At 33.8% G+C, this 23,337-nt stretch overlaps 3 protein-coding genes across 5 annotated transcripts; 1 reads left to right on the plus strand and 2 right to left on the minus strand.

Annotated features, from left to right (window-relative positions):
* Positions 1-346: 346 nt before the first annotated feature.
* LOC111371212 (high mobility group nucleosome-binding domain-containing protein 5-like) lies at positions 347-1,553 on the minus strand. Its single transcript, XM_022993107.1, has 2 exons — positions 807-1,553; positions 347-559 (listed from the first exon to the last, which is right to left on the minus strand). Exons 1-2 carry the CDS (start codon positions 1,396-1,398, stop codon positions 480-482), a joined length of 672 nt encoding a protein of 223 aa, XP_022848875.1. The 5' UTR covers positions 1,399-1,553; the 3' UTR covers positions 347-479.
* Positions 1,554-12,405: 10,852 nt separating this feature from the next.
* LOC111371463 (E3 ubiquitin-protein ligase MIEL1) lies at positions 12,406-17,858 on the plus strand. Of its 2 annotated transcripts, none has more exons than XM_022993467.1 (13): positions 12,406-12,472; positions 12,549-12,641; positions 13,036-13,123; positions 13,409-13,465; positions 13,574-13,606; positions 13,699-13,776; positions 13,923-13,966; positions 14,413-14,453; positions 14,725-14,807; positions 14,893-14,984; positions 15,094-15,163; positions 17,225-17,266; positions 17,381-17,858. In XM_022993467.1, the coding sequence occupies exons 2-13, from the start codon at positions 12,586-12,588 to the stop codon at positions 17,504-17,506; spliced, it is 810 nt and encodes a 269-aa protein (XP_022849235.1). In that variant the 5' UTR covers positions 12,406-12,472; positions 12,549-12,585; the 3' UTR covers positions 17,507-17,858. The 2 variants fall into 2 exon arrangements, with proteins under 2 accessions (XP_022849235.1, XP_022849236.1); XM_022993468.1 differs by having other exon boundaries at positions 12,413-12,431.
* Positions 17,859-18,728: 870 nt separating this feature from the next.
* Positions 18,729-22,189, minus strand: LOC111371464 (CASP-like protein 1E2). 2 transcript variants are annotated; one of them, XM_022993470.1, is made up of 2 exons: positions 21,803-22,189; positions 18,729-19,150 (listed from the first exon to the last, which is right to left on the minus strand). In XM_022993470.1, exons 1-2 carry the CDS (start codon positions 22,072-22,074, stop codon positions 18,883-18,885), a joined length of 540 nt encoding a protein of 179 aa, XP_022849238.1. In that variant the 5' UTR covers positions 22,075-22,189; the 3' UTR covers positions 18,729-18,882. The 2 variants fall into 2 exon arrangements, with proteins under 2 accessions (XP_022849238.1, XP_022849237.1); XM_022993469.1 differs by having other exon boundaries at positions 18,729-19,222; positions 21,803-22,177.
* Between the last annotated feature and the right edge of the window lie 1,148 nt (positions 22,190-23,337).

A 23,337-nucleotide genomic window follows, 5' to 3' on the forward strand; every position in this document is an offset into this window, starting at 1 on the left:
TATTTTTCCATAGTTAACATGAGAGTTGAGAGGAAGACTCGGCTATCTTTCAAAAAATTATACTCAAGAAGTTCGTGTTTTAAACAGAGTTAAAAGTCATCACGAAAGATTATTGTCGCATGTTTTGATACCATGTTAATCGATAATTTAATCTATAAATAACTCTGAGGGATAGTTCTGTGGTCAGACCTTGAATTTACTCCTGAGTGGTCACTAGTTGGAGTCCCCTCATAGCGAGGGAGGTGAATACTCGACTGTAAACTTCAGGACTCTGTAGGATTAGTCGAGGTGCGCATGAACTGGTCCGAACACTCATAGTTATAAAAATAATAATTTAATCTATAAATTTCAACCATTAAAAGTTATTTATTTATATTTAAATATTCAATTAAACTGTAAATTATACAATAATTTGTAACTCATACAGCAGTCAAGAAGCCTTGTCTGGTATAATCAGCAGCTTCAAATTCACAATCCATCTATTCCCCTTTGGTGGCAGAATCTTTTGGCAACACTACTTCTATCACCTCTTTTTCTTCTTCCACCTTAATATCGTCTTCTGCAGCCAAAGATAAACAAATTACAATATTGATGAATCCTTTAAGATAAAATTTAAATAAAGAAATTTGTCTGTCTCTTAACATGCAACAACTTTTTCAACGTATTTGCCGCCACCCATTTATGAAAATTATGAATCTGACTTGAATGCGTTGAAAATAAAATTCAAATAAAGAAATAAATTTGTGCCAGTTGCAACAAAATATTAACAGAATCGTAATAATGTAAAATAGAGATTATAAACAAACCAGTTTTGGATTCCTCCTTAGCCTCTTGATGAAATTCCTTTCCCTCCACATCATCATTCAAATCTATTTTCCCTTCTGATGCATTTTCATCAGGAATAATGGATTCCATTTCTCTCTTGAGATTTTCTTCCTCTGGTTCTTGAACTTGATGAACACTGATGTCGCCAGATTTTCCCTCCTTATTTTCCTCCATGGTTACAACAGCAGCCTCCAATTTTCGTTCCTTTTCTTTCACGTTTTCCTCCTCAGATTTTCCATTTCCATTATCAGTTACTTTGGCATTTGCTCCCTGGATTTCCTCCTCCACTTTGGCATTTTCCTTTCCATCTTCAGAATTTTCCCTTCCTTTCTCATTTTCCTCCATCCCTGATTCTACATTTCCGTTATCAATTACTTTGGCATTTTCCTTTTCCTTTTCGCCTTCCAAATTTTCCCTTACCTCCACATTTACGTCCACACCAGGTTCCTTGTTCAACTTTTCCTTCCCTTCAACAGAATTTTCTGCAATTATGTTGGAATTGGAATTCTTGCGTTTACTTTTGCTAATGGCGTTTTCTGTTGCAACAGCGTGCTTTGATTCCCCACAACCCATTTTTCAAGCTGTTGAAAATTTTTCCTGTATTTTTCACTTTCTTTTCCTCAGAGAGAGAGAGGAAAATGAAAACTATTTTCCTCCGTTCTCTTTCCAGCCAATCTTTACCTGGTTTTGTTCTATTTTATAGTTCGAAGAGAAACCCATTTTCTCGTTAGTTTTTTGAAGGTTGAAATAAAAAGGGTTTCATTCAGAACAGCCGAGCCGCTGAACACTTGAATTGTCTTCTATCTAAAATTTAATCCATTGAACGGCATAATGAAGAAGATTTTAATTAATTTATTATTATTATTATTTTTTATTAACATTATGTATCTAGTCATGTTTGATGCATGCTAATATAGTAAAAGTAAAGTATGATTCACGGTAAAAATAAAAATAAAAATAAAAAATAAAAAATCTAATGTACAATGTATAATAATTGCATGCAACTAAATCACTGATTTCTCACTTAAATTTTGTAATAATTAAATACTTTCACGACGGCAGTTCAAGAGATTTTGACAGTAATAAAAATGATTAAACAAAAGAAAAAATTAAAACTTTAAATAATGTAAAGTATCAACCTTAACACTATGTAATGAACATTTATTACACATTGTCATGTTCGATGAGAAATTATCTATTAAGGTAATTTCTAAATCGTTTTATTAAAATAGTGCAACTTTCACACCAAAATTTTATAACGTCCATAAAATCTGATTTAATTATCTCCAATTCATTACATCAAATGAATAGGGTTTCCTTTGTTTTCTTATTTTCAAAATTTCAACAGTTAATTTATTCAAAGAATTTAATTACAAAATATATTAATAATAAAACTAAATTAAAATTTATGATTAAGTAACTAAAATGTTGTATTTATTAATAATTAAAAAAATTAGACTCAATTCCACAATTAAAAAATATTACATTTAACATCAATATAAACATAATAATAGAATTAAAATAAATATAAATAAATTAAATTATTTAAACAAAGGTTTTTTTTTTTTTTAAATGATACAATATGAATCAAATTTGTTGTGTGCTATAAGGTGGCTCTTACATAAACGGTATGAAGCTCTAATGAGTTTCCTCCATGGCATGGATAAGACAAAGCTGAGGATCCCAAACTTAACGTTCAAAATAGTATAAAATAAAGGGCAAAATGAGATATAAGAAAAAAAATCTATAAATTATACTTGGTGCAACAATGTTCATTAAACCAAGTTGATGTCAAAATATGGGTTAATGAAAGGAATTTTCACACGAATTTGGCGTAAAATGCCAAATTGGTGTAAGGGTTGGAGACGTCCCAAATAACTCTAAACAAAAGTGACACGACACATCAATTATTTAGTAAATCATTTAATTTTTAAAACTTACTATAAACTTATTCACCAATTAATTAATGTGTCATATCGTTCATGTTGCTTCGTTATCGTAATAAAGTTAACTATAATGTCCATTATCTTAAAAAACTTCACGAGGTCGACGGCAAATACAAGTGGATGGAGCATATACCTTGGCTTGACAAAAATAATTAATTGTCTAATACATATAAAACTTCAAATATAATTTAAATTTCTTGATACTATTGCCGGCTCTTTGGCAGCTGGCGGAGGAGTTGAGCATTCTGATAATAACTTATGGATGATTCCAAAGTTTTTGGTTTTTGTTATTTTATTTTTAGGGTGAAGTCCAAAATAATAATTTAGCATTGTTGTCGAATCGAAAGAGTTTGATATTAAAATAGCATTTTAATTAAAAAATATATTACAAGGAAATAGAAGAGATGCAAGGTGATTTGCTTGAATCAAATTTATCTGGTTAGTTTAAAATATGAATATATAGATATAGTTTTACTAGAAAAATTAAGCCTTTGATTGAAAATCATTAAAACAAAACTCTATTATTATTATTATTATTTTCAAACTCATTTTCAACCACATATTCTCACAATAAAATGTTTTACCTATAAATCCAATTTTTTTTTTTTTTTTTTTTTTTTTTAACTATATATCCTCTAAAATGTCATTATTTTAAAATTTATTTTTTTTTTTTTCAAAAAATTCATTTTATCGGTCGTCAAATAGGGGCTAAATATAAAAGAGAAGAAGAATTTTTTTTTTTTTTTGTACTTTTAACTATATATCCTCTAAAATGTCATTATTTTAAAATTTATTTTTTTTTTTTTCAAAAAATTCATTTTATCGGTCGTCAAATAGGGGCTAAATATAAAAGAGAAGAAGAAAGAAAAAGAGTAAAGCCATCTACCATCTCCACTCTATCCATCCTCACTAGCTGGCCCCTCGCCCATCACCCCCTTTTCACTCTTTTCTTCCACCTCTTTGATTCTCCATATGATTAGTCTCCTCCCATTCCTCTTTACCTAAATTGAATGCAAAAAAATAAAAAAAAATAAAAAATTCAAAACACATATCATTAATTCAATTTCTTTATAAAGAAATTCTAACAATAAAATTAAAGGTGCAAAAGTAGGTGCTAGGCCTAAAAGTTAAAATAGTTGGACCCACACATTAAAAGCTAGACTATGAATCGAGGAGTAATTTTACTAAAAAAGGTACCTGTCAAAACAAGCGGCAATGTGATGCCCCCCTATTGGCCGGTTGTCTACAAGTAGCATGGTGCATGAATCAAGTTGTGTTATGCTCGATGGCACAAGGCTACTTGGCCGGCCTATGTTTTATTTAAATAAATTAAATAAAATTAACCGAAATATTAATATTAATTCGATTTTATTTACATTTATTTATAGTGATAAACAACATCAATTTCCATGTAAAAAAAATGTATTCAATTTTTTTAACATTACTATCACATATATTAATATGATCATGACACTCGATGAAAGTCCATGAAATCCTGTGAAGTTGCATAATCTCCCATATAAGTTGATTTGAGAATTTTGCACAAGTGGATAAGGACATGACCTAAAACGTTGGAAAATGAGCAGCATTTGAGAAATCTCGTGCCTCCCTCCATATCGCTTGACATCACTCTTCATCCATTTAATGATACCAACATGTAACAAAATATTCACCAAAATACTAATGAGTAAATAAGTAGTTTTGACTTATACTTCATCCATTCAATATTGTACTTCTTTTGATTTTTGGTTCATTTTGAATCTCTAACGTTGGATTGATATATCTTTGTTGTTCATACATCTTTTAATTTTTTATTTGCCCGGCTATGCCTTATGTTATTGTACATCAGTTTTTGATCAATGAAATATATATATAGTGTCAAGATAGTGACTAGCTGGTCGTCAATAATGAACTTACACTTTGGTGCAGCGTAGATGAGCCAAAGTATTCCCAATGGGAAAGTGAATGATGCCTTGATATCTACCTCATTCAAATTGATCTTGAACTAGTATGGCCCGATCACAACATCAAGTTCAGTTACTCCAACAGTTTGGCAGACGAAATTTTCAAATGCTCGAATCGTCATCGTCTTTTTCTTTATATCCAAATGCCTTGCCCCAAGGCCTTTACACTATTCAATGTGCAAACATTCAAACCACTCCTATTATCAATCAAGACTGCAGGTACTATTCGGGTCCGACAAGACACTAAAATAGAAAGCGGGTGAGATTAATCAATTTAAAGAGTCTTAACAAACTAACAAACTTAATGTCAGCATTGTAACAAGCTTAGAAAAATTATCATTGAACATAATATGTACCCTCCAACTAGTTGAAATAGTATCTTTACCTAACAAAGCATGATATCTTCAAAAGTTTTGAGATAAAGAGTGGCTACCAGTGAATAGAGTATAAGATAAATGTCCTGTAAACTGTTTTCTGTCTCCATATAGAGAAGGATAAACGACATTAGAGTGTCTTATGTCGTCTACCCTTCTTTTTATTGAAAGTCAAGCAGCTTTATGGTGCTCTATTTTGTAGGATTTCATGTTATATTATTGACGTGAGAAGATTACTGAATATTTTCATCATCGACGTAATTATTTCAACCAAATGATAATAGGTTTAGTTTTTTAAACATCTTGTCTGCATAATATAGTAAGTCCCTGTTTGGACCATAATTTTTCATCGAGTTTTGCTTAGTTCAGCCGGTCTCACCCCATGTGAGGGGTGTGGACACTTCCATGTACAAATTTTATGTACACCAATAATTTTTCTTTTTTTATCATTTGTAGAACAAATGAGACCGTTAGCTATCAAATTAAACTTTGCTTCATGTACATAATTTTTGTACATCAAGGTGTCCATGCCTCTCACATGGGGTGGGGGCCACACTTTTGTTTATCCCACCCTATGTGAGAAGCATGGACACCCTTATAGACAAAAATTATGTACATCTAAAATTTTTCTATCAAATTAGCCTACAATTTTTGACTTTAACACACACATGCGGGGCCCAACTAGACAAGCAATGGTCAATTTTTTTATTTGATTAAAATAAACTATGCAAGAAAATGTTTGCCATTTTGATAAAGAAAAACCTAAGAGAATATTCAATCATCTACAAAACGAGTAACTTGCAGGAAAAAAAACGATAAAGTTTATGGATGGGAAGATAGAGGGTCCTTAAGACTCTTTGAAGAATAAATCACCTCACAGCTTTTAGTGATGGTGAGTGAGTCAATTTATATTGATATACAAGAAGTCTCACAAATCAATTTAGAGTAATTACATACAAATTACAATGGAAATAATGGAAAGAATATTACAGAATTAGGCTAGAATGATGGAGTCAATTCTATGACATTTATTATGCCTTAGATTGAGGCAAATTATCCTCAACACCCCTCCCCCCCGGAAGCTGAGCATCGGATTAGAACGAATGTGAAGCTTGGATCAAAAGAATTTGAAAAGAGGTTGAGGGATACTTTTGGTGAAGATGTTAGCAACCTGTAGGTTAGAAGGGACAAACTGAGTCTGAAGTTTTCCAGAAACAACAAGTTCACAAAGAAAGTGGTAGTCTAATTCAACATGCTTGGCCCGTTTGTGAGAAACAGGATTGGAGCTCAAAAATATGGCACTTTTGTTGTCATATAGAAGAAGGGGCCACTGTGGAAGTGACACTAGTAAGTCCTTAAGAAGGTGTGTATAATGACCCGGACATCTCGTCCAAGCCGTTAGCTTACATAATGTCCGTTTTGGTTGGGCCTTGCGCCCATTTACCCCTCACGACTTTCTGTCGTGTCCCCCAAGATTCGAACTCTTGACCTCTATATAAGAGAGACTTAAGTTGAATCCTGATACCAATTGGACAATATAAGAGAGACTTAAGTTGAATCCTGGTACCAATTAGACAAGTTGCCCAATTGGTACAAGGATTCAACTTAAGTCTCTCTTATGTACAGGTCAAGAGTTCTAATTTTAGAGGACGCGACAGAAAGTCGTGAGGGGTAAGTGGGCGCAAGGCCCACCCAAAGCGGACAGTACGTAAGTTAACGGTTTGGGTGAAAGGTCCGGGTCGTACAGTGTGTAATCTAAAGAAGCTCAGCAGCAGTGTGTGCAAGGGCACGATATTCAAACTCACAGCTAGAACAAGAGATTGTGGATTGCTTCTTCGCACTCCAAGAAACCAAATTTTCACCAAGACAGTGGAATAACCAGAGGTAGACCGACGAGTATCAGGGCATCTTGCCCAATCAGCATCAGAGTAAGCAATGAGGGTACTAGGAGTAGTAGAAGGGCGAAAGATAAGGCCGAAATGAAGGGTGCCTTTGATATAGCGAAGAATAAGCTTAACTGCAAGAAAATGGTCTATTGTTGGAGCATGCAGAAATTGACTGACAGAGTTGACAGCATGAGCAATATCTGGGCACGTGATAGTCAAGTATTGAAAGGCGCCAACCAGATATCTGTAAAGAGTGGGGTTTGAGAAAAGAGTACCCTTTGCAGACAAGTGCTGAGAAACAATCATAGGGGTATGGACTGGTTTGCTATCAAGTAACTGAGCTCGAGTAAGAATGTCCCGTGCATATTTCAGCTGACTGATAAATAGACCGTTCGTAGTTGTTGAGGCTTGAAGGCCAAGGAAGTAGCTAAGATGACCCAAATCCTTAGTAGCAAACTCGAAATTAAGTTTGCAAGTGAATCTGTGGATAAGAGATGGATTGTTGCCAATGATAATAATATCATCAACATAGAGGAGCAAATAAATGATATCAAAGTGCTTATGGAAGACAAATAGCGAAGTGTCAGCTTGACTACAAAAAAATCCAAGTTAAGTAAGGAAGGAACTGAAGCGCTGGAACCAAGCACAAGGCACTTGCTTTAGACCATAGATAGCTTTCTTCAACTAACATACATGATTGGGAAAGCGTCGATCAATATATCCAGGAGGTTGCTCCATGTAAACATGCTCAGTAAAAGTGCCATTGAGAAACACAATCTTAACATCAAGCTGGCGAAGGGGCCATTTGTTAGACACAACAATAGAGAGTACAACGCGAACAGTGGAAGCCTTAATAACAAGACTGAAGGTATCATTGTAGTCGAGACCAGGTACTTGTGTATAACCTTTAGCAATAAGACGAGCTTTGAGACGCTCGATGGATCCATCAGACAAAAAATCGGCTCTGAATACCCATTTGGAGCCCATAATGTTGGTGTTAGCGGGCATAGGGACTAAAATCCAGGTACAGTTATTTTGCAAGGCTTGCATTTCTTCATCCATGGCAGCAAGCCACGTTGGATTCTTTGTAGCAGATTTAAAATCTTTAGGCTCAGTAGAGGTAAGAAGAGCACAAAAAAGACCAGAAGAACCCAAGGTGCCAATATTAGCCAGATGGTGAGTTTTGAAAATACTAGCCTTGGTTCATGTAATCATAGGTTGAGAGCCTAATGGAGGTGCTGGAGTGAGATCATGGACTTGAGGAGCGGTGTCTGACTCAACAGGGGATTGTCGGGGGTCCAAGTGGACTAAAGTAGAACCTGCATTAGAGTCAGCAACCTGCACAAACTTATCCACTGGGTTAGTACAAATAACACACGGGTTAGATCCAGATAGAGTAACAGAAGGAGGATGGTGCTCAAGGGGAGATGGTTTTGTATGGGATGAGACAGGCTCAAGAAAATTGGAAAAATGGAGAGATGAGAGAGGTTGAGCGTGAGAGGTTTCTGAAGAGGAAAAGTGATGTTCATCAAATTGTACATGTCGAGTGATGTATATTCTAGAGGCGATAGGATCTAGGCAACGGAATCCTTTATAGGAGAGACCATATCCCAAAAAAATGCATGGGATGCTGCGAGGAGAAAATTTATTAGGCATAAAATCATGTAAACAAGGATAAACTCGACAACTAAAAGGATGGAAATTTTCATAATTCGAAAAGGAACCATGCAAAAGCTCAAAAGGAGACTTACTTCCAAGAAGTGGTATGGGCAAGCGATTGATGATGTAGAGTGCATTGCTGAAGGCGTCAACCTAGAAACGAGGAGACAAATGAGAGTGAAAAAGAAGAGCTAGGCCAATCTTAGTCACATGACAACGTTTCCTTTCGGCGCGACCATTTTGAGTTGGTGTGTACGGGCAAGATAGTTGGTGATGGATGCCAGATGTGCGAAGATGTTCTTGGAAACGATTGCTAGTGAATTCTCCACTGCCATCGCTTTGAAAATTTTTTATTTGTGCAGAATATTGATTTTCCACAAATTTTTGAAATTAAAGGAAAATATTGTAAAAGTCAGATTTAAACGCAAAGGGTATAGCCAAGTGAAGCGAAAAAAGTCATCAATAAAGACAACATAGTAGACAAACCCTGAAGTGGATTTATCGGGGGAGGGGCCCCATATGTCACAATGAATTAAATCTAACACGTGAGATGATCGTTTGTCATTACGTGAATAAGGTAAACGATGATTTTTTACAATTTGACATGCATTACAAAGAGTTGGAGAAGGCAATAGAGATGTAAGATAAAGATGACCTTGTTTATTTAAAAGAGAGATAATGGAATGATTTACATATCCAAGGCGAAAATGCCATAAATCATATGAGGCATGTAACGACTTTTTTTTAAGAACAGAAATAAAAGTGGGATATCCACGCTCCAGTACACATAATCCACCATCTCGTTTACCGGTTGCCACCACCCTTCCCGTTTGATGATTCTGAACAGTGAAAGAGTTATTAGTAAAAGTAACGGATAGACGGAAATCAGAAGTTAATTTAGTAATGGACAAAAGATTTTTAGTTAAACAAGGAATGACTAAAACATCAAGTAAATGAAGATCTTGGTTGGGAGCGACAGCACCAGTATGAGTTATAGGTAGGGAAGCACCATTTCCTACAATTACATAATCCTTACTGGTGTAATTATTTGAGTGATCCAGAATGGATAGATTGGTAGTCATGTGGGCTGAAGCCCCAGTGTCCAAGTACCAGTTTGAAGCCTCATTTTTAGACATTGAGCATGATTTATTGAAAGCCTCAGCAAGGTGAGCAGATTTGTCTTGCCGAGTGTACCTTTGGTTACAACAATCTGCATTGTGTCTTTCGGTTCGACAAATTTGACATCGTAGGGGGCGGCGTCTTTGGTTGGAGAAGCTCCATCCACTACCACGATTGGAGAAGCCCTGATTGCTGTTGCGTCCATGATTGGTACGTGAGGGTTGGCCGTAGTGACTCACACGATTGAAGCTGCGATTCGTGGCAGTGAAAGCCACTGTGGGTGGGCTTGGAGAGTCAAGAGATTTCTGGAACAATTCAAAGCTTTCAGCTTTGGAGACAAGGTCAACGAAGCAGGGGATAGGAGTAATTGCCATTTGTGTAGTCGAGAATGATGAGAAATCAACGCCAAGACCTCGAAGAAACTAATGGGCTTTGTCCGTGGCATCAACTGGTTGTCCAATGGCATGTAGTTGGTCACAAAGTGCCTTAAAGGCATGAGCATATTCAGAGACAGAGCGTGTTCCATGCTTCATCAATTGGAGATCATCTTTGAGACGAATCTTGCGAGCTTTGGAGCGATGATTGAAGGTTTTTTCCAAGTCGAGCCAGACTTCGCGTGAGGTGGAGAAGCCGACGACTTCAGCCATGGCCTCTTCAGTTAAAGAGGAGAGAAGAAGGCTGAGAAGCCTTTGATCAGTATTTTTCCACGCCAAGTGTTTGTTGTTTGGTGTTTGAGAGGTGGGTGGGTCAAATTGTGGTGGAGGCTTCAGTGTTTCATCTACATAACCAAGTAGTTCTTGACTCTCAAGAAGGGGAAGAAGTTGGCTTTTCCATAGAAAGTAGTTTGAGGAGGAGAGTTTAGTTGTTACCATGTGGATCATGGTGTTGAAAGAGAAGAGAGTGGATTTGGCTGCCATGGGTGAGATTGAATGGTTTATGGATCTTAATCCAAGAGGGGTTCTGATACCATAAGACTCTTTGAAGAATAAATCAACTCACATCTTTTAGTGATGGTGAGTGAGTCAATTTATATTGATATACAAGAAGCCTCACAAATCAATCTTGAATTGAATTTTTTTACAAACTTTTCAGACCTTCACAGAAAAAGAAAATGCATTGCTTGGTAAGCATTTCGATTGCATAAAAATTAAATTTTTAGTAAATTTTAATAAAAATTGTTAAAATGTATGATTAAAAATTAATTGAAGTTGGGAGTTTCATAAAATGTGTGATTGATAATGAGTATGAAAAAAAATAAATTTTGAAAAATGAAGGCAGAATAATGTACTTTTTCATATATACTTTTTGTTCGCCTGAGACGCCCTGTTTTGGAGTAACAGAGTTGGTGGTCTCGCATGACGTTGGAAGGGTGGTGACTTAGATTATTTAGAGCATGTTGGGGTGGCTTATTTTAGCCTTCATTTGGAAAGAAAATATTTATAAAATGTTAAAGTCTAATATTAATTTCAATCTCTTATTCATAACTATACTCATTAGTATCTACATATTTGTAAGATTTACTATTATTCTGCTTACTATTCATCTTCATAAATAAATTATAATTTTATCAAATGAGAGCTAAGCCCCAGTCTAACAATCATTAAGATAAAACTCTTTTGTTTTCAATTCATTTTCAATAACATATTTTCAAAATAAAATAATTTACACTTAAATTCAATTTTTTTTTTCAAAAATTACATTTTGAAATAGTGTTATAATGTAGAATGTGCAGTTAAAAAATAAGAAAATTTTTGAGTTTACATGTAATAATTTTATTGAAAATGTATGATTGAAATGTGATCAAATCATTGTTAAAGAATGTATTTTAATAAAAAAATATGGGACTCAAATAAGGGCTTAATTACACATTTTTCAAAAAATTACTATTTCGAAATTCATTTTCTTCAAAAACTCTTTAATAGTTGTGAAGTGGGGGCTAAATAAAAGCAAATAATCTATGGCTTATTCTTAACGCGAACCACTTATTCTTTTTCAACCACTCATTTTAAAAAAAAGAAATATTACACCTATTTTCATTTCAAAAAATGGGAGCTAAGATTCCCCACTCTAAACAGTTCAATATGGCCTTTTTTATGGTCATTGTTGAAAAAAAATAATTTTTTTAAATAGTGATTTTTTGGAAAATAGGTAATTAAAAAGTGGGAAAAAAAATTTAAATTTACTTGTAAAATATTTTAACTTATGGATCTGTGATTAAAAATAAATATAAGGTTTAAAGAATTTTATTCTAACGAGAGACAAACTGAGCACAGTCAACTTTATTTCTGTGAAATTGCTTTCACTCTTCGTAATCTCTTTGGCCCATTTCCTCGGCGATTTGTCTCCATTGTCACCCATTCCCTACCCACGTTTCACGCTTTCCATATAAAGGCATAATCTATCAAGAAACTATATATAGGCCCTGTTTGATACCTATTTTTTTCAAAATATATTTTTTTTCTCTTTTTTTCAATTACACATTCTTCGTTAAAATGATATTATACATGTATCAAAATTTTTTCCTTATTTTTTAATCACATATTTTTCATCAATTTACTATTTCAAAATACATTTTTATATAAAAATAAGTCTCAAACTCATAGTAAATTTAAAATAAGGAAGTGAGGTTTGAATTATTTATTTCGCGGATGCAAAAGGGTCAGTGTCCCAATTTAGACAATGGCATTTTCAATTTGATTGTAGGCTTTTCTTTTCCTTTTTTTTTTTTGGTTGGGCACTTTCCATTCTTCCCCTAAATCTACTTCCCTCTTTCAGGCTTATACCTCTTGTTTCTGGAAAATAATTTTTGCCAATGCTAATGGAAGGCCGCTCCAATGATCGGCTTACTTTTGGGAAGATGGGTTATGGGTATTTTTCTCCCTCTTTTTTTATATTTATTATTGGCTATTTGGATGCAGGAGTTTGAAATGATTTTTGATGTTATGCTGAATTTCGTGTAAAATCTATAATTTGTTTGGGGTATCTGTTATGTTGGTCGATTTTATTATTGATATTTCATTTGAAAATTGTTGGTCTGGTGTGTTTTTCTGTATATTTGAATCTTCAAATCTGCAGAAAAATTTGGATCTTTCCTCTTTAATTTGGGGTTCTAACTTGAAGTGTCCATTCTCGTCTGTATATTTGCAAAGTGTTTAAATCTTTTAAGTGCTTAAAACAAAATTTCATATCTTTAACCTCTGAGATAATTCTGAGTTTTTTGGTATAATGTTATCCACTTTCTGATTATTTGAAACTATTATAGATGCAAACATTACAGAAGAAGATGCAAGATTCGAGCTCCTTGCTGTAATGAGGTCTATGATTGTCGCCACTGTCACAATGAATCCACGGTATTTCTCCAGACACCCTCATCGCCATCTCTATCTCTTTTTTCAGTCCAATAGAATCGTCTCTTGCTTTTATTTGATATAGGGGTTTATCCATTTTTGTTTGTTGGATTTATTCTACCTGCAAAAGATCTTTTGAACAGCTGGACATAGTTAAAGAAGAAAAAGTTCACCTTTTGCTTGTCAATGTGTACAATTCCGTCCAGTACTGCATACCAAACATGCCTCTAATTTACGTCTTTGATTTCTTTTTATCTGATTTTTTTTGCTTCGAGTCTATATCAACAGAATTTGCTGCAAAACATTTTTGATCGGCATGAATTGGTGCGGTATGATGTAAAACAAGTACGTTTTTCGCATCTCTATTCTTTGCTCGTTTGTATTTGATGTACATTTTTATTGTTCTTAAAGTCGCGATAACATGGATTGAAGATACACTCACTTTTTTTGCAGGTTATCTGTTCAGTTTGTGATGCACAGCAGCCTGTATGTTAATCTTGGACTTGAATTATTAGCCTTTTTGTTTTGTTCCTATTGATACTTGATCTCTTCATAAAAATGATCTCCCTGTGATCCAGGTTGCCCGTGTTTGTACAAATTGCGGTGTCAATATGGGAGAATACTTTTGTGACGTGTGCAAATTCTATGATGATGATGTAAATAAGATAATATGCCTATGACTTTGTTCTTCATTTATGTTAGTTATGCTGTTTTTTGAGTTTGTGAACCAATTGAATTATTATTTGGATTTTGTTTCTTATGGTCACTTCTCTTAATCAATGCTAATCTATGCTTGATGCAGATTGACAAAGGACAGTTTCATTGTGATGATTGTGGGATCTGCAGGTTAGTTTATGCAGCTTCTCTTTTGCCCATGCTGATGTTTGGCCAAGCTTAAAAATATATGAAGTTACTATTTTTTGTTTTTTCTTCTTTTAAGCAAAAAGTTACTCATTTCAAATTCTGAGGGAAATTAAAAATTATGCCCCCGTTTGGCCCCCATTCTCATTCATTTTTTTTCTTCTATCTTATTTTCAACCACACAATCTTCCATAAAATAATATTACACGTAAATGGAAGACTTTTAATTATTTTTCAACCACACATTCTTCAAAAAAAAAATATATATATATATACTATTCCAAACATTAAAATTTGGAAAAAAAAATGGGGGCCAAACAGGGGCTATATATTTTAAAATTTACTTTCAATTATCTTTTCAGCTTTGCCAAAATTGCTCCAAATATGATGTTCTATAACTTATTTGATCTAACTTCTGATTTCTTATTTAGAGTTGGTGGCCGTGAGAACTTCTTTCATTGTAAGAAGTGTGGTACGTAAATGCTCTTTGGCATAACTATATGGTTATTCATTGCGCAATTCCATTCATTATCTCTGCTGTTAAAAACTGATGAGTACTCTCCTTTAAATTTTTGAAGTTCATTATTAATTCTGAATATGAGGATTATAATTATTTTGAACTTGAATTTTTTGTGATCAACTAAATAGAACTAGTCTTTAGAACTTAACCTGATATCACGGCCTCTTTAAGTTGAACACTACAGCACTTGAATTTCTTCTTATATTTTATTGTAATTGTGCAGGCTCTTGTTATTCAGTTAGTTTGCGTAACAATCATTCATGTGTGGAAAACTCTATGCGACATCACTGTCCTATATGTTACGAGGTTTCTTTGTTTTCCATTTCTGATTTCTTTCCTGTTAATCTTGAGTAGTCAGATTCTAATACTTCCCGGTTTTTGGTATTTTCAGTATCTCTTCGACTCTTTGAAAGATACAATCGTTATGAATTGCGGACATACCATGCATTGCGACTGTTACAATGAGATGATAAAGCGTGAAAAGTAATTACACAATTAACCTTGAAATGTACTTCTATATTCATTTTTCAAATTTCATTAAAAAGAATTTGTGAACGACTTTGTTACCAAGTTGCATTGATGGTGTCGTCAGGTACTGCTGCCCAATATGCTCTAAATCGACCATGGACATGTCCAGAACCTGGAAGAGAATGGATGAAGAGGTAGGTTTTCAATTATTGATGATTTCACTGTGGGAAGCTGATTTCGGTTATATTTGTAGCATTTCTTTTGATGGAATGCGGAACTACGGAAAGGGAATTATCTAGAAATTAAAAATTTCATAAATTCAATAAATAAAATTGTCTAGATGTTCAAGTGTATGTTATATCAAGAATAAATGATTCGAATTTTTACCTAAATTCAATGACCAATTCTTTAACTAATTCCGAATCACGAATTTCAGCCTTTTGGATCACGAACTTTCAACTTTTAATTCCAAAAGCTTGATGTTTAAAACCTCCAAATCTTCTATGGTATTTTCTAAAACCAAGACTACACCGTTGAGCGTGCACTTTCGTTTAATTAAATTAAGAAATTAATTCTTGAATTGAATAATTGAATAAGATGATAAAATAATTATTTTCTCTCTTTTTTTCGCTCTTCAAATTTGAACACCATGAAATTATGTATTATGATTGTTTTACGATCTCATAGGATGTCTAGTTTTCATTTAATCTCTAATAGAAATAGAATAGTTACAATCCTTATACAATAATAATTTCACATCCAAATAAGAGTTATAATTAAAATCGAGTTTTAATTAAAGTTCAAATCAAATTAGTTTACATTTAATTACATGTATAGTCTTAGAACTTCAATTACTATTATAATTAAGTTTGCAACTTTCATGGTAATTACAACTAAGTACTAAACTTTATCGTATTTACAATTAAATTCGAAACTATTATAATTATCGTAATTAAGTTTCAATACTTTATAGAACTAGTAATAATTAGATTGGACATATATTATTCAAGCTTCAATAACTAGATCATATCTAGTCGACCTTAGACCACCCAATCTAATTATTAGTTTCTACTTTTTTTTTTACTAAAGGCAAAAGACTAAATTGTTGGAATATATAAGATCACTGAAACCAATAAATCTATAATACTTTCCTATGACTTGCCGTGTGTATATTTTATCCTCGTCCAAGATTCGATAATTAGATACGAGCATAAATGACCATTTTGCATTTTTAATTATTCTCACTAATTTAAGTATTATTTCCTTCGACGGTCCTGTGAAGTAATCACAAATGTCGAAGTTTAGCAGTTGCTAAACACTGAGCTTAGATTTTAACTGTTTAACAGAAAATATTTAAGTAGTCATTTTATCCATTTTCAAAGTGACGATTCCTGATACGAATTCATATTATCTTCTTCGTTCATTCTCAAATTCCCAATTTATCGAGATATTTGACAAATCAAACTGATATATACATATAACCCTGTCAAGGGATTTAGATGAAATACACAGCAGTCAAGTGGAATTTAATTATCCACGCGGTCGTGTTATAGAATTAAACTCGACACATGTTTCGTTCAATACACTCCAAGGGTACTAGTTTCATATTTAACTATTTTTGTAATAATGACAAATCACAAAGAGTCAATCGGTCAACATTAAAACCTTTCAGTACAAGATGTCAACCCTTATAACATTGGTTGTGAACAAATTGATCAAATTATAAGTTGTGTCACACTATACTTATCAATGCAAATACCCAATTTATATTACCACAAGTGATCATAAGCACTTTAATTTGCATGTTCAATAATAAATAAATGCAATAAATAAATAAAATCGCAATTTATTTATTCTAAATAATTATTTTATCATAACAAATATATTATATGGGCACACAACCCAACATCTTTCACCTCTAACTTCTCTGCATATCGATAGTAGTTCTTTTTGTCTTGCAATTTATGCTTTATGATTCATAGCTTGTCGCACTAGAAGAGATTTTAAGTCTGCCTAAAGTCATTTTTTTCTGCGAGAACCTTGTCTATTCGTTAATTTCATTGTTCTACTAAAAACATGGGGGAACTCTTTTGTAGATCATTTCCTCGTCTCACATACTTTGTTATTGAGATTTTTTCATTGAAGTTTTCTACTTTTTTTCAGGGCTATATAAATAAGCACTTTTACCTCCCTCCCATTGTCATTTGTTTTGTCGAATTAACTCAATTCATATTAAAAATGTTGCCTCTTTACAGATAGAAGCGACCGTCATGCCTGATGAGTACAGATATAAGAAGGTACTTTCGTGCAGCCCTTCTTAATTTCATTATTCTAACTTTTTTGTCTTATTTAATATTGTTTAATCCAACTTATCAAACATGCCATAATGCACGGATATGGTTATTTCACAGGTTTGGATCCTGTGCAACGATTGCAATGACACGACCGAGGTTTACTTCCATGTAATTGGTCAGAAATGCAGCCATTGTGAATCGTACAACACTCGGACAATTGCACCGCCTGTTCTTCCTCAATGAACATCATTTTTACTCATCCAAAGCCTCTGATTCTGAGCCTGAAACATGAGGAACCTTTGGTTTTTATCAGTTTCCATTATTTCCGACTTAAAAGAAAGATGTCGAAAGAAACTATTGGACTTCTTTATTGTGTGAGTTGCACCCATTGAACTACAGTCTCTGATGAATTTGTGACTTGGAAAATTTTTCTAAGGTAATTTTTTCTCCAAAAATGTAGAGAAAAATTCAGCAACCTGAACTCTGAATTGTTGTACACTATTTGTATACACTTACGTCGTCTTGTCAATGCAAGGGATGAACTCATTTTCTCGTAGCAATGTTATTGATAAAAGATGTATTCGGCATTTTTTTATATGGTTTCATATACAATTTTGGACAATATTGCACGAGATAACAGACTGAGTATTCCCTTAATCTTGTTTAGTGTTATCCGTATCAATATTTCCAATTTCAAAAATATGGGGCTCAATTTTAATATCAGTTTTTTGGCTGCTTGCTTGGAGATTTTCATTATTTCTTCAGTGGAAATTAGCATTAAAATGTGTTACTAATTACTTTATTTACTCATTAATTTTCCATCCTTACAATTTGAAGTCAACATCGTCCTCAATTATTTTTTATTTTTTATTTTTTATAAAAGTTAACATTAACAATGGTAAAAATCAGAAGAAAATATCATTTTATGCATGTATGTATAAATGTATGAAAAGTTTAATAAGGATTGTGATAATTGTTAAGTTGTGGAGCCTAATTATTATCGTTGTATAGAGTCAATACATCGATCGACCATGTACTTTAGCCCTTGTTTGATGGCCATTATTCAGGACAAATAATGTTTTAAATAATCATTTTTAGGAAAATGCGTGGTTTAAAAGTAGGGAAAAATTTCGGTCTGTGCGGAATATTTTATTGTATGAATATATAGTTGAAAATGAATATATCGAAAGAAAGAATTTTCAAATAATGGTTGTCAAACAGAGACTTAGTAATTACACACTTGTAATTTCAATTTTGTCCTAATTTGTCTTATAAATAGGGAATTGTCATTAGAGTCTTCAGTTATCATCAAAATGGAAGAGAAAAGTTAGAGAACATAGGATATACAATTTTTCTCTTGATGTCGATAGCTACATTAACATTATAGTTTTTATGAATGTAAATAACTTTTTGTTGACAAAATGAATAAACGGTAGTGAGATCTCCAATGTTAAGATTAATGAGATGCGAACGTTTGGAATCTTCGGATTACTTAATGAGACCAAAGTCAAAAATTTTTATCTTCTTACAAGGATTTGATATATAGTAAAATTTAACACATCAAACATAGTACATTTTTTACATACTGGTGAACTCATTAACACATAATAATGCATTTTTCAGTAACGTTTCTTGTGGAGGTTCAAAGTAGCAAGAAAAACCATCAAGAAGAAGAACATTGAACCAATAAAGGAGATGCCAACTGCAGCGGCCGCTTGATCGCAGAATTTATCGAACACGTTACACACTTTCTTCCATTGCACGTGTGAATTCCCTTGAAACCCGATAAGGCCAACAGCGAAGGTGGCACCGACACCGGAAAAGAGGAGCGCCACCATTACTAGGTCAAAGATTGTTATTATCATTCCCAAACATCTCTTTCCTGCCCTATTTGCCATTGTGAGTAGAAGTGAGATGGCTGCATAGGCACATGCTATTGCATTTGCCACCACAAAGTACCTAACAGAATATCATAGTACAATAAAATTTATGGTGGCATTAAAGTCACAGTTATAAATTTCATAAATACTAGCAAAGTTTTTCAATGGTATAGTTATAGGCTTTAATTTTTTACATCGGTAGTCCCAAAATTAGGTATGAGAATAAGTGTTGTTAATTGTTAGATGAGTGTCTAATCTTGTTTGTATATCTTGAAAATCTTAGATGTTTATTAGTGTTGGAACAAATTTTATGGTCGAGTTAAAATGGAGTTTGTATTAGAATCTGTGGAAATTACATAATTCCCGACATTTAAAATAGTAGTGCAAAAGTGAGGCCTGAAGTTTTTTTGTTCAGATTTTAGGTTTGCATTTAATTATTAAGTATTAAATATTCCCCCCCACCCCCAAATTATGTTAAGAGAAATTCTGTGTGCCAAACCCTAAATTCTCCTCTCTCTCTCTCTCTCTCTCTCTCTACAGTGGTGGCGCGGCCCGGGTACGAGCAGCGCTTTAACATCACCAGCCTCGATTTTGGGCGGCTGCACGTGCTACTGCGGTGGTGGAGGTTCTGTTCTAGCATCGCCGAGCAAATGTCCTACGCAAGGAGAGGACGTCCGTCGGTGACAAAAGTGGTGCTGTGAGGGCTGAGATTTCCCAGCAGCATTGTCGAACGAAGCTGATTACAACAATGGCGCTGCTATCACAATGTGCAGTAGTGACCTAGCGCTGTTGTGCGAGGTGATAGGCAAGAGCCTTTGCATTTGCTTGGCATGTGAGCACATCTTCTCTCTGCTCACGACGGTGAAGTAGATCCACCGCGCTGTCGAATTTAATTGTGTGTTGTGGTGGTGCTATGGTGCAGTGAGGTGTGTAGTGGAGGTGTGGTGGTTGGGTGCGTGCAATATTGGTGTGGTACTGTGCGGTGTAGTTGTGGCTCGAGCAGTGTGTTGTGGTGTTGACCGATTGTTGTGACGTGATAGGGGTGCAATGGTGGTGATGGATGATGTTTGTGACCAAGTGTTGCGGTGGAATTGGATCGGGATTAGGTGTGTGCAAGCGGCGATTGGGTGGTGGTGTTTTGTGATCAAGATTGGTGTTAGATGGGACTAGTGGTGGGGGTGATCATAAAATTTGATCTGTGACTTTAAAATTTGACATTTGTGACCTTAACGATTTAGTTCGTGACCTTAAAATTTGACGATTTGTGACTAAAACAATAATCTGTGACCTCAATGATTTGGTCCGTGACCTTAAAATTTGACGATCTATGACTAAAACAATAATCTGCGAAATAATCCGTGACCAATTAATTTGATGATATGTGACTGGTAAATAAATCTGTGAAATCTGTGACCATTAATTGTTTAACTGTGACTTTAATATATTTATGTAATAAATAATTTTAATTAATTAAATACAAACATGAATTTTGAATTTTCAAACTTTTTACCTCACTTTTGAAATGGTGTAAAGAATATACCTTAAATATGAATTTTTCCTTTAGAATTTTGTCTTTTTCTCCTTATTTTTGTTTTTTTTTTTTCGATATTTTGAGGCTCGGGGAAGGAGTGAGAGGTGTTGAACCGACCCCTATTAAAAGAATGACATGAAAATATAAGAATAAAAAAAAAATAATAAATCTTGAACTCAATTATCAATAGTTACTCTCATTTATTTATGAAAATTTCATGTGTCAAATATTCATAAAGAAGTTCAATATGCACGTAAGATTTCGAATTGAATAATGAAATTATAAATGTAAAATTAATAAATTTCTTTGAGACGATGTTGAGTTATCTACCTATCACATCAACCAAACATTGTCATAGTTAAGCAAAATGATTATCAAATATTAATTTAAAATATCCCAAAATTTAATTTATATGTTTACTAATTAATAAAATTGGCTCAAATTTTTAACAGATTTTAATCTAAGTTAATGAAATGCGTGAAACTGTGGATCTCATCAAATATGTGGTCAAAATTAATTGTTGACCTTAATTTTAATAAAAATCTAAATTTTAATTTTTATCAAATGAGGGCTTTATGCATAAACAATTCTAAACCCTAACCCTTGTTTGTCTACCATTTTTCAAAATCTCCTCCACCCCCCCCCCCCCCACCCCCCCCCGCCCCCCCCAAAACCACTACCCAAATCCGTTGCCCAAAACCAGCAACGACGACACTAACTCCCGTCGACCAGCCACAGCCACAGAATCAACTACCACCACAACCATCAAACCTACACCAAAAACCCCATTCCATATTATGTAACAGTGAGCAACCACGACCAAAAACTAGAAATAAAATAAAACAAAATAAAATATTGCCAGATTTCATGGTTGCAGAAAATTCCAATTTGAACTCCGATTCAAGATTTGAAATTGTAACTCATTTGCAACCTTCCGCGATCATTTAATACCAAAAACCTTAGAATACTAATCCCATGAAACATAATTAACAAGAGTTAATTATTCCTTACTTGCCTCGAAATAATTAACTTATTTTTAATTCTGCAAATCATTTATCAGAAAAAAATTTCTTATTTACTTATAAGCAAAAACTTGCTCTAAAGAAGCACAGGGTAGAATATACTCACACAAAGGCAGACAAGTAATGCCACTTCGCTGTGACCTCAACATTCACCGGTGGCAGCGTTGGCACCAAAGTTATTGGTACCACAGTCGACTGCTTATTGACGCCAAGAAGCACAGCTGCCGCCAGCGTAAGTGCCAAAGCCAAAAACCGCAAAACCAAATCGGGTAAACTCGTTGCTCTCTTGTTAGCCACCGCCACTACTTGTTTCTCGCCGCCGTTAACGCCACCCCCTATCTCTCCTCCGCCATTGCTAGACAAGTATTCAGACTCCATCTCTATTTTCTAAGTGTTTTTCTTTCCTTTTTTCAGAAAGAATTAAAGAAGTAGAAACTTGCTAAAGATGATACAAAATGGAGAGAGTGTAGGGGCTTATATAGGGGAAGACAGAGAAGATATATATTATTTTTAATTATTTTCAATTATTTTCTTATGAGTAATGAGTGTGAAAGGAGGATATGAAAATTAATGCATGGGAGTTGCGTGGGGGAATTTCTTGTGTAGTGTAATTGCATGTGCCGTTCCCATTTATGGTCGTGGGGACGGGGATTTGACTTCTTTCTAAGATCCTAACTTGAAATGAATAGTTTCATAGATTTGACACTTCATTCGAAAAAGAGAAATGCTATTTGACGAGGGTCATTTGCACAGACCCTGGCTAGATTCTCTCTTGCGCACAAATCTTGGTCAAATAGTATTTCTCTTCGAAAAATAGTAACCAATTTATCTTGTACACGATAAACTAATTAGTTGATTAAGTCACATTTATGGTAGTAGGCATGGGTATTTGACTTCTTTCTAAGATCCTAGCTTGATATGAATATACGCGTACATTTGAAGCTGCATTCAAAATATAATAGCTAGTTCATCTTGTACACAATTAATCTAAATAGTTGATAAAGTTCCTTTTTTCGGTTTTATTATATGATCATAATTTTCTCTCTAGTTCACGATTACTTGAATTGGACGGAAGATTTAAAATTGTCTATTTTTTAAAGTATTGATTACATAGGCATTCAAATCTACGATCGTGGGTGTAGACTCTTATTTTAACATCTTTGGACAATTACTTGATTGCGGTACATTGACAACACTCTTGTTTGTTATGTCCCAACAAATGGTTAATTATGAGCAAGAAGAACCCTTTTTTAGTTTTTGGGCAATTAGGTGGGAAAGGAAAGTGAAGTCGCATTTTTTTATTTTTAATTTTTTAAAGAACGAGAAGGGAGTAGGGGTGGGCAACATAATTTTTGGAAAGGAAAAGTGCTTATTTTTGTCGAGTTCACGACAGTTAAGATTAAAATTTCACGTCACTTTAATATAAAATAATAATTAATATGAAAAAAAAATGAATTTTTTCTTTATTTCGGTCTAACTTTTTAAGATTGAACTTCTATATTAATATTAAGAATTGAAAATGTTCAAACAATATTTTCGACAAGAACAGACACGATCTAAGTTTGATTTTGTTAAATGAGACAGAATAGTAAGACTAAAATTCCATGTCACTTAAGTATGAAGTAATAACCAACGTACAAA

This window comes from Olea europaea, chromosome 22 (assembly GCF_002742605.1).
Source record: "Olea europaea var. sylvestris chromosome 22, O_europaea_v1, whole genome shotgun sequence".
Lineage (NCBI taxonomy): Eukaryota > Viridiplantae > Streptophyta > Magnoliopsida > Lamiales > Oleaceae > Olea > Olea europaea.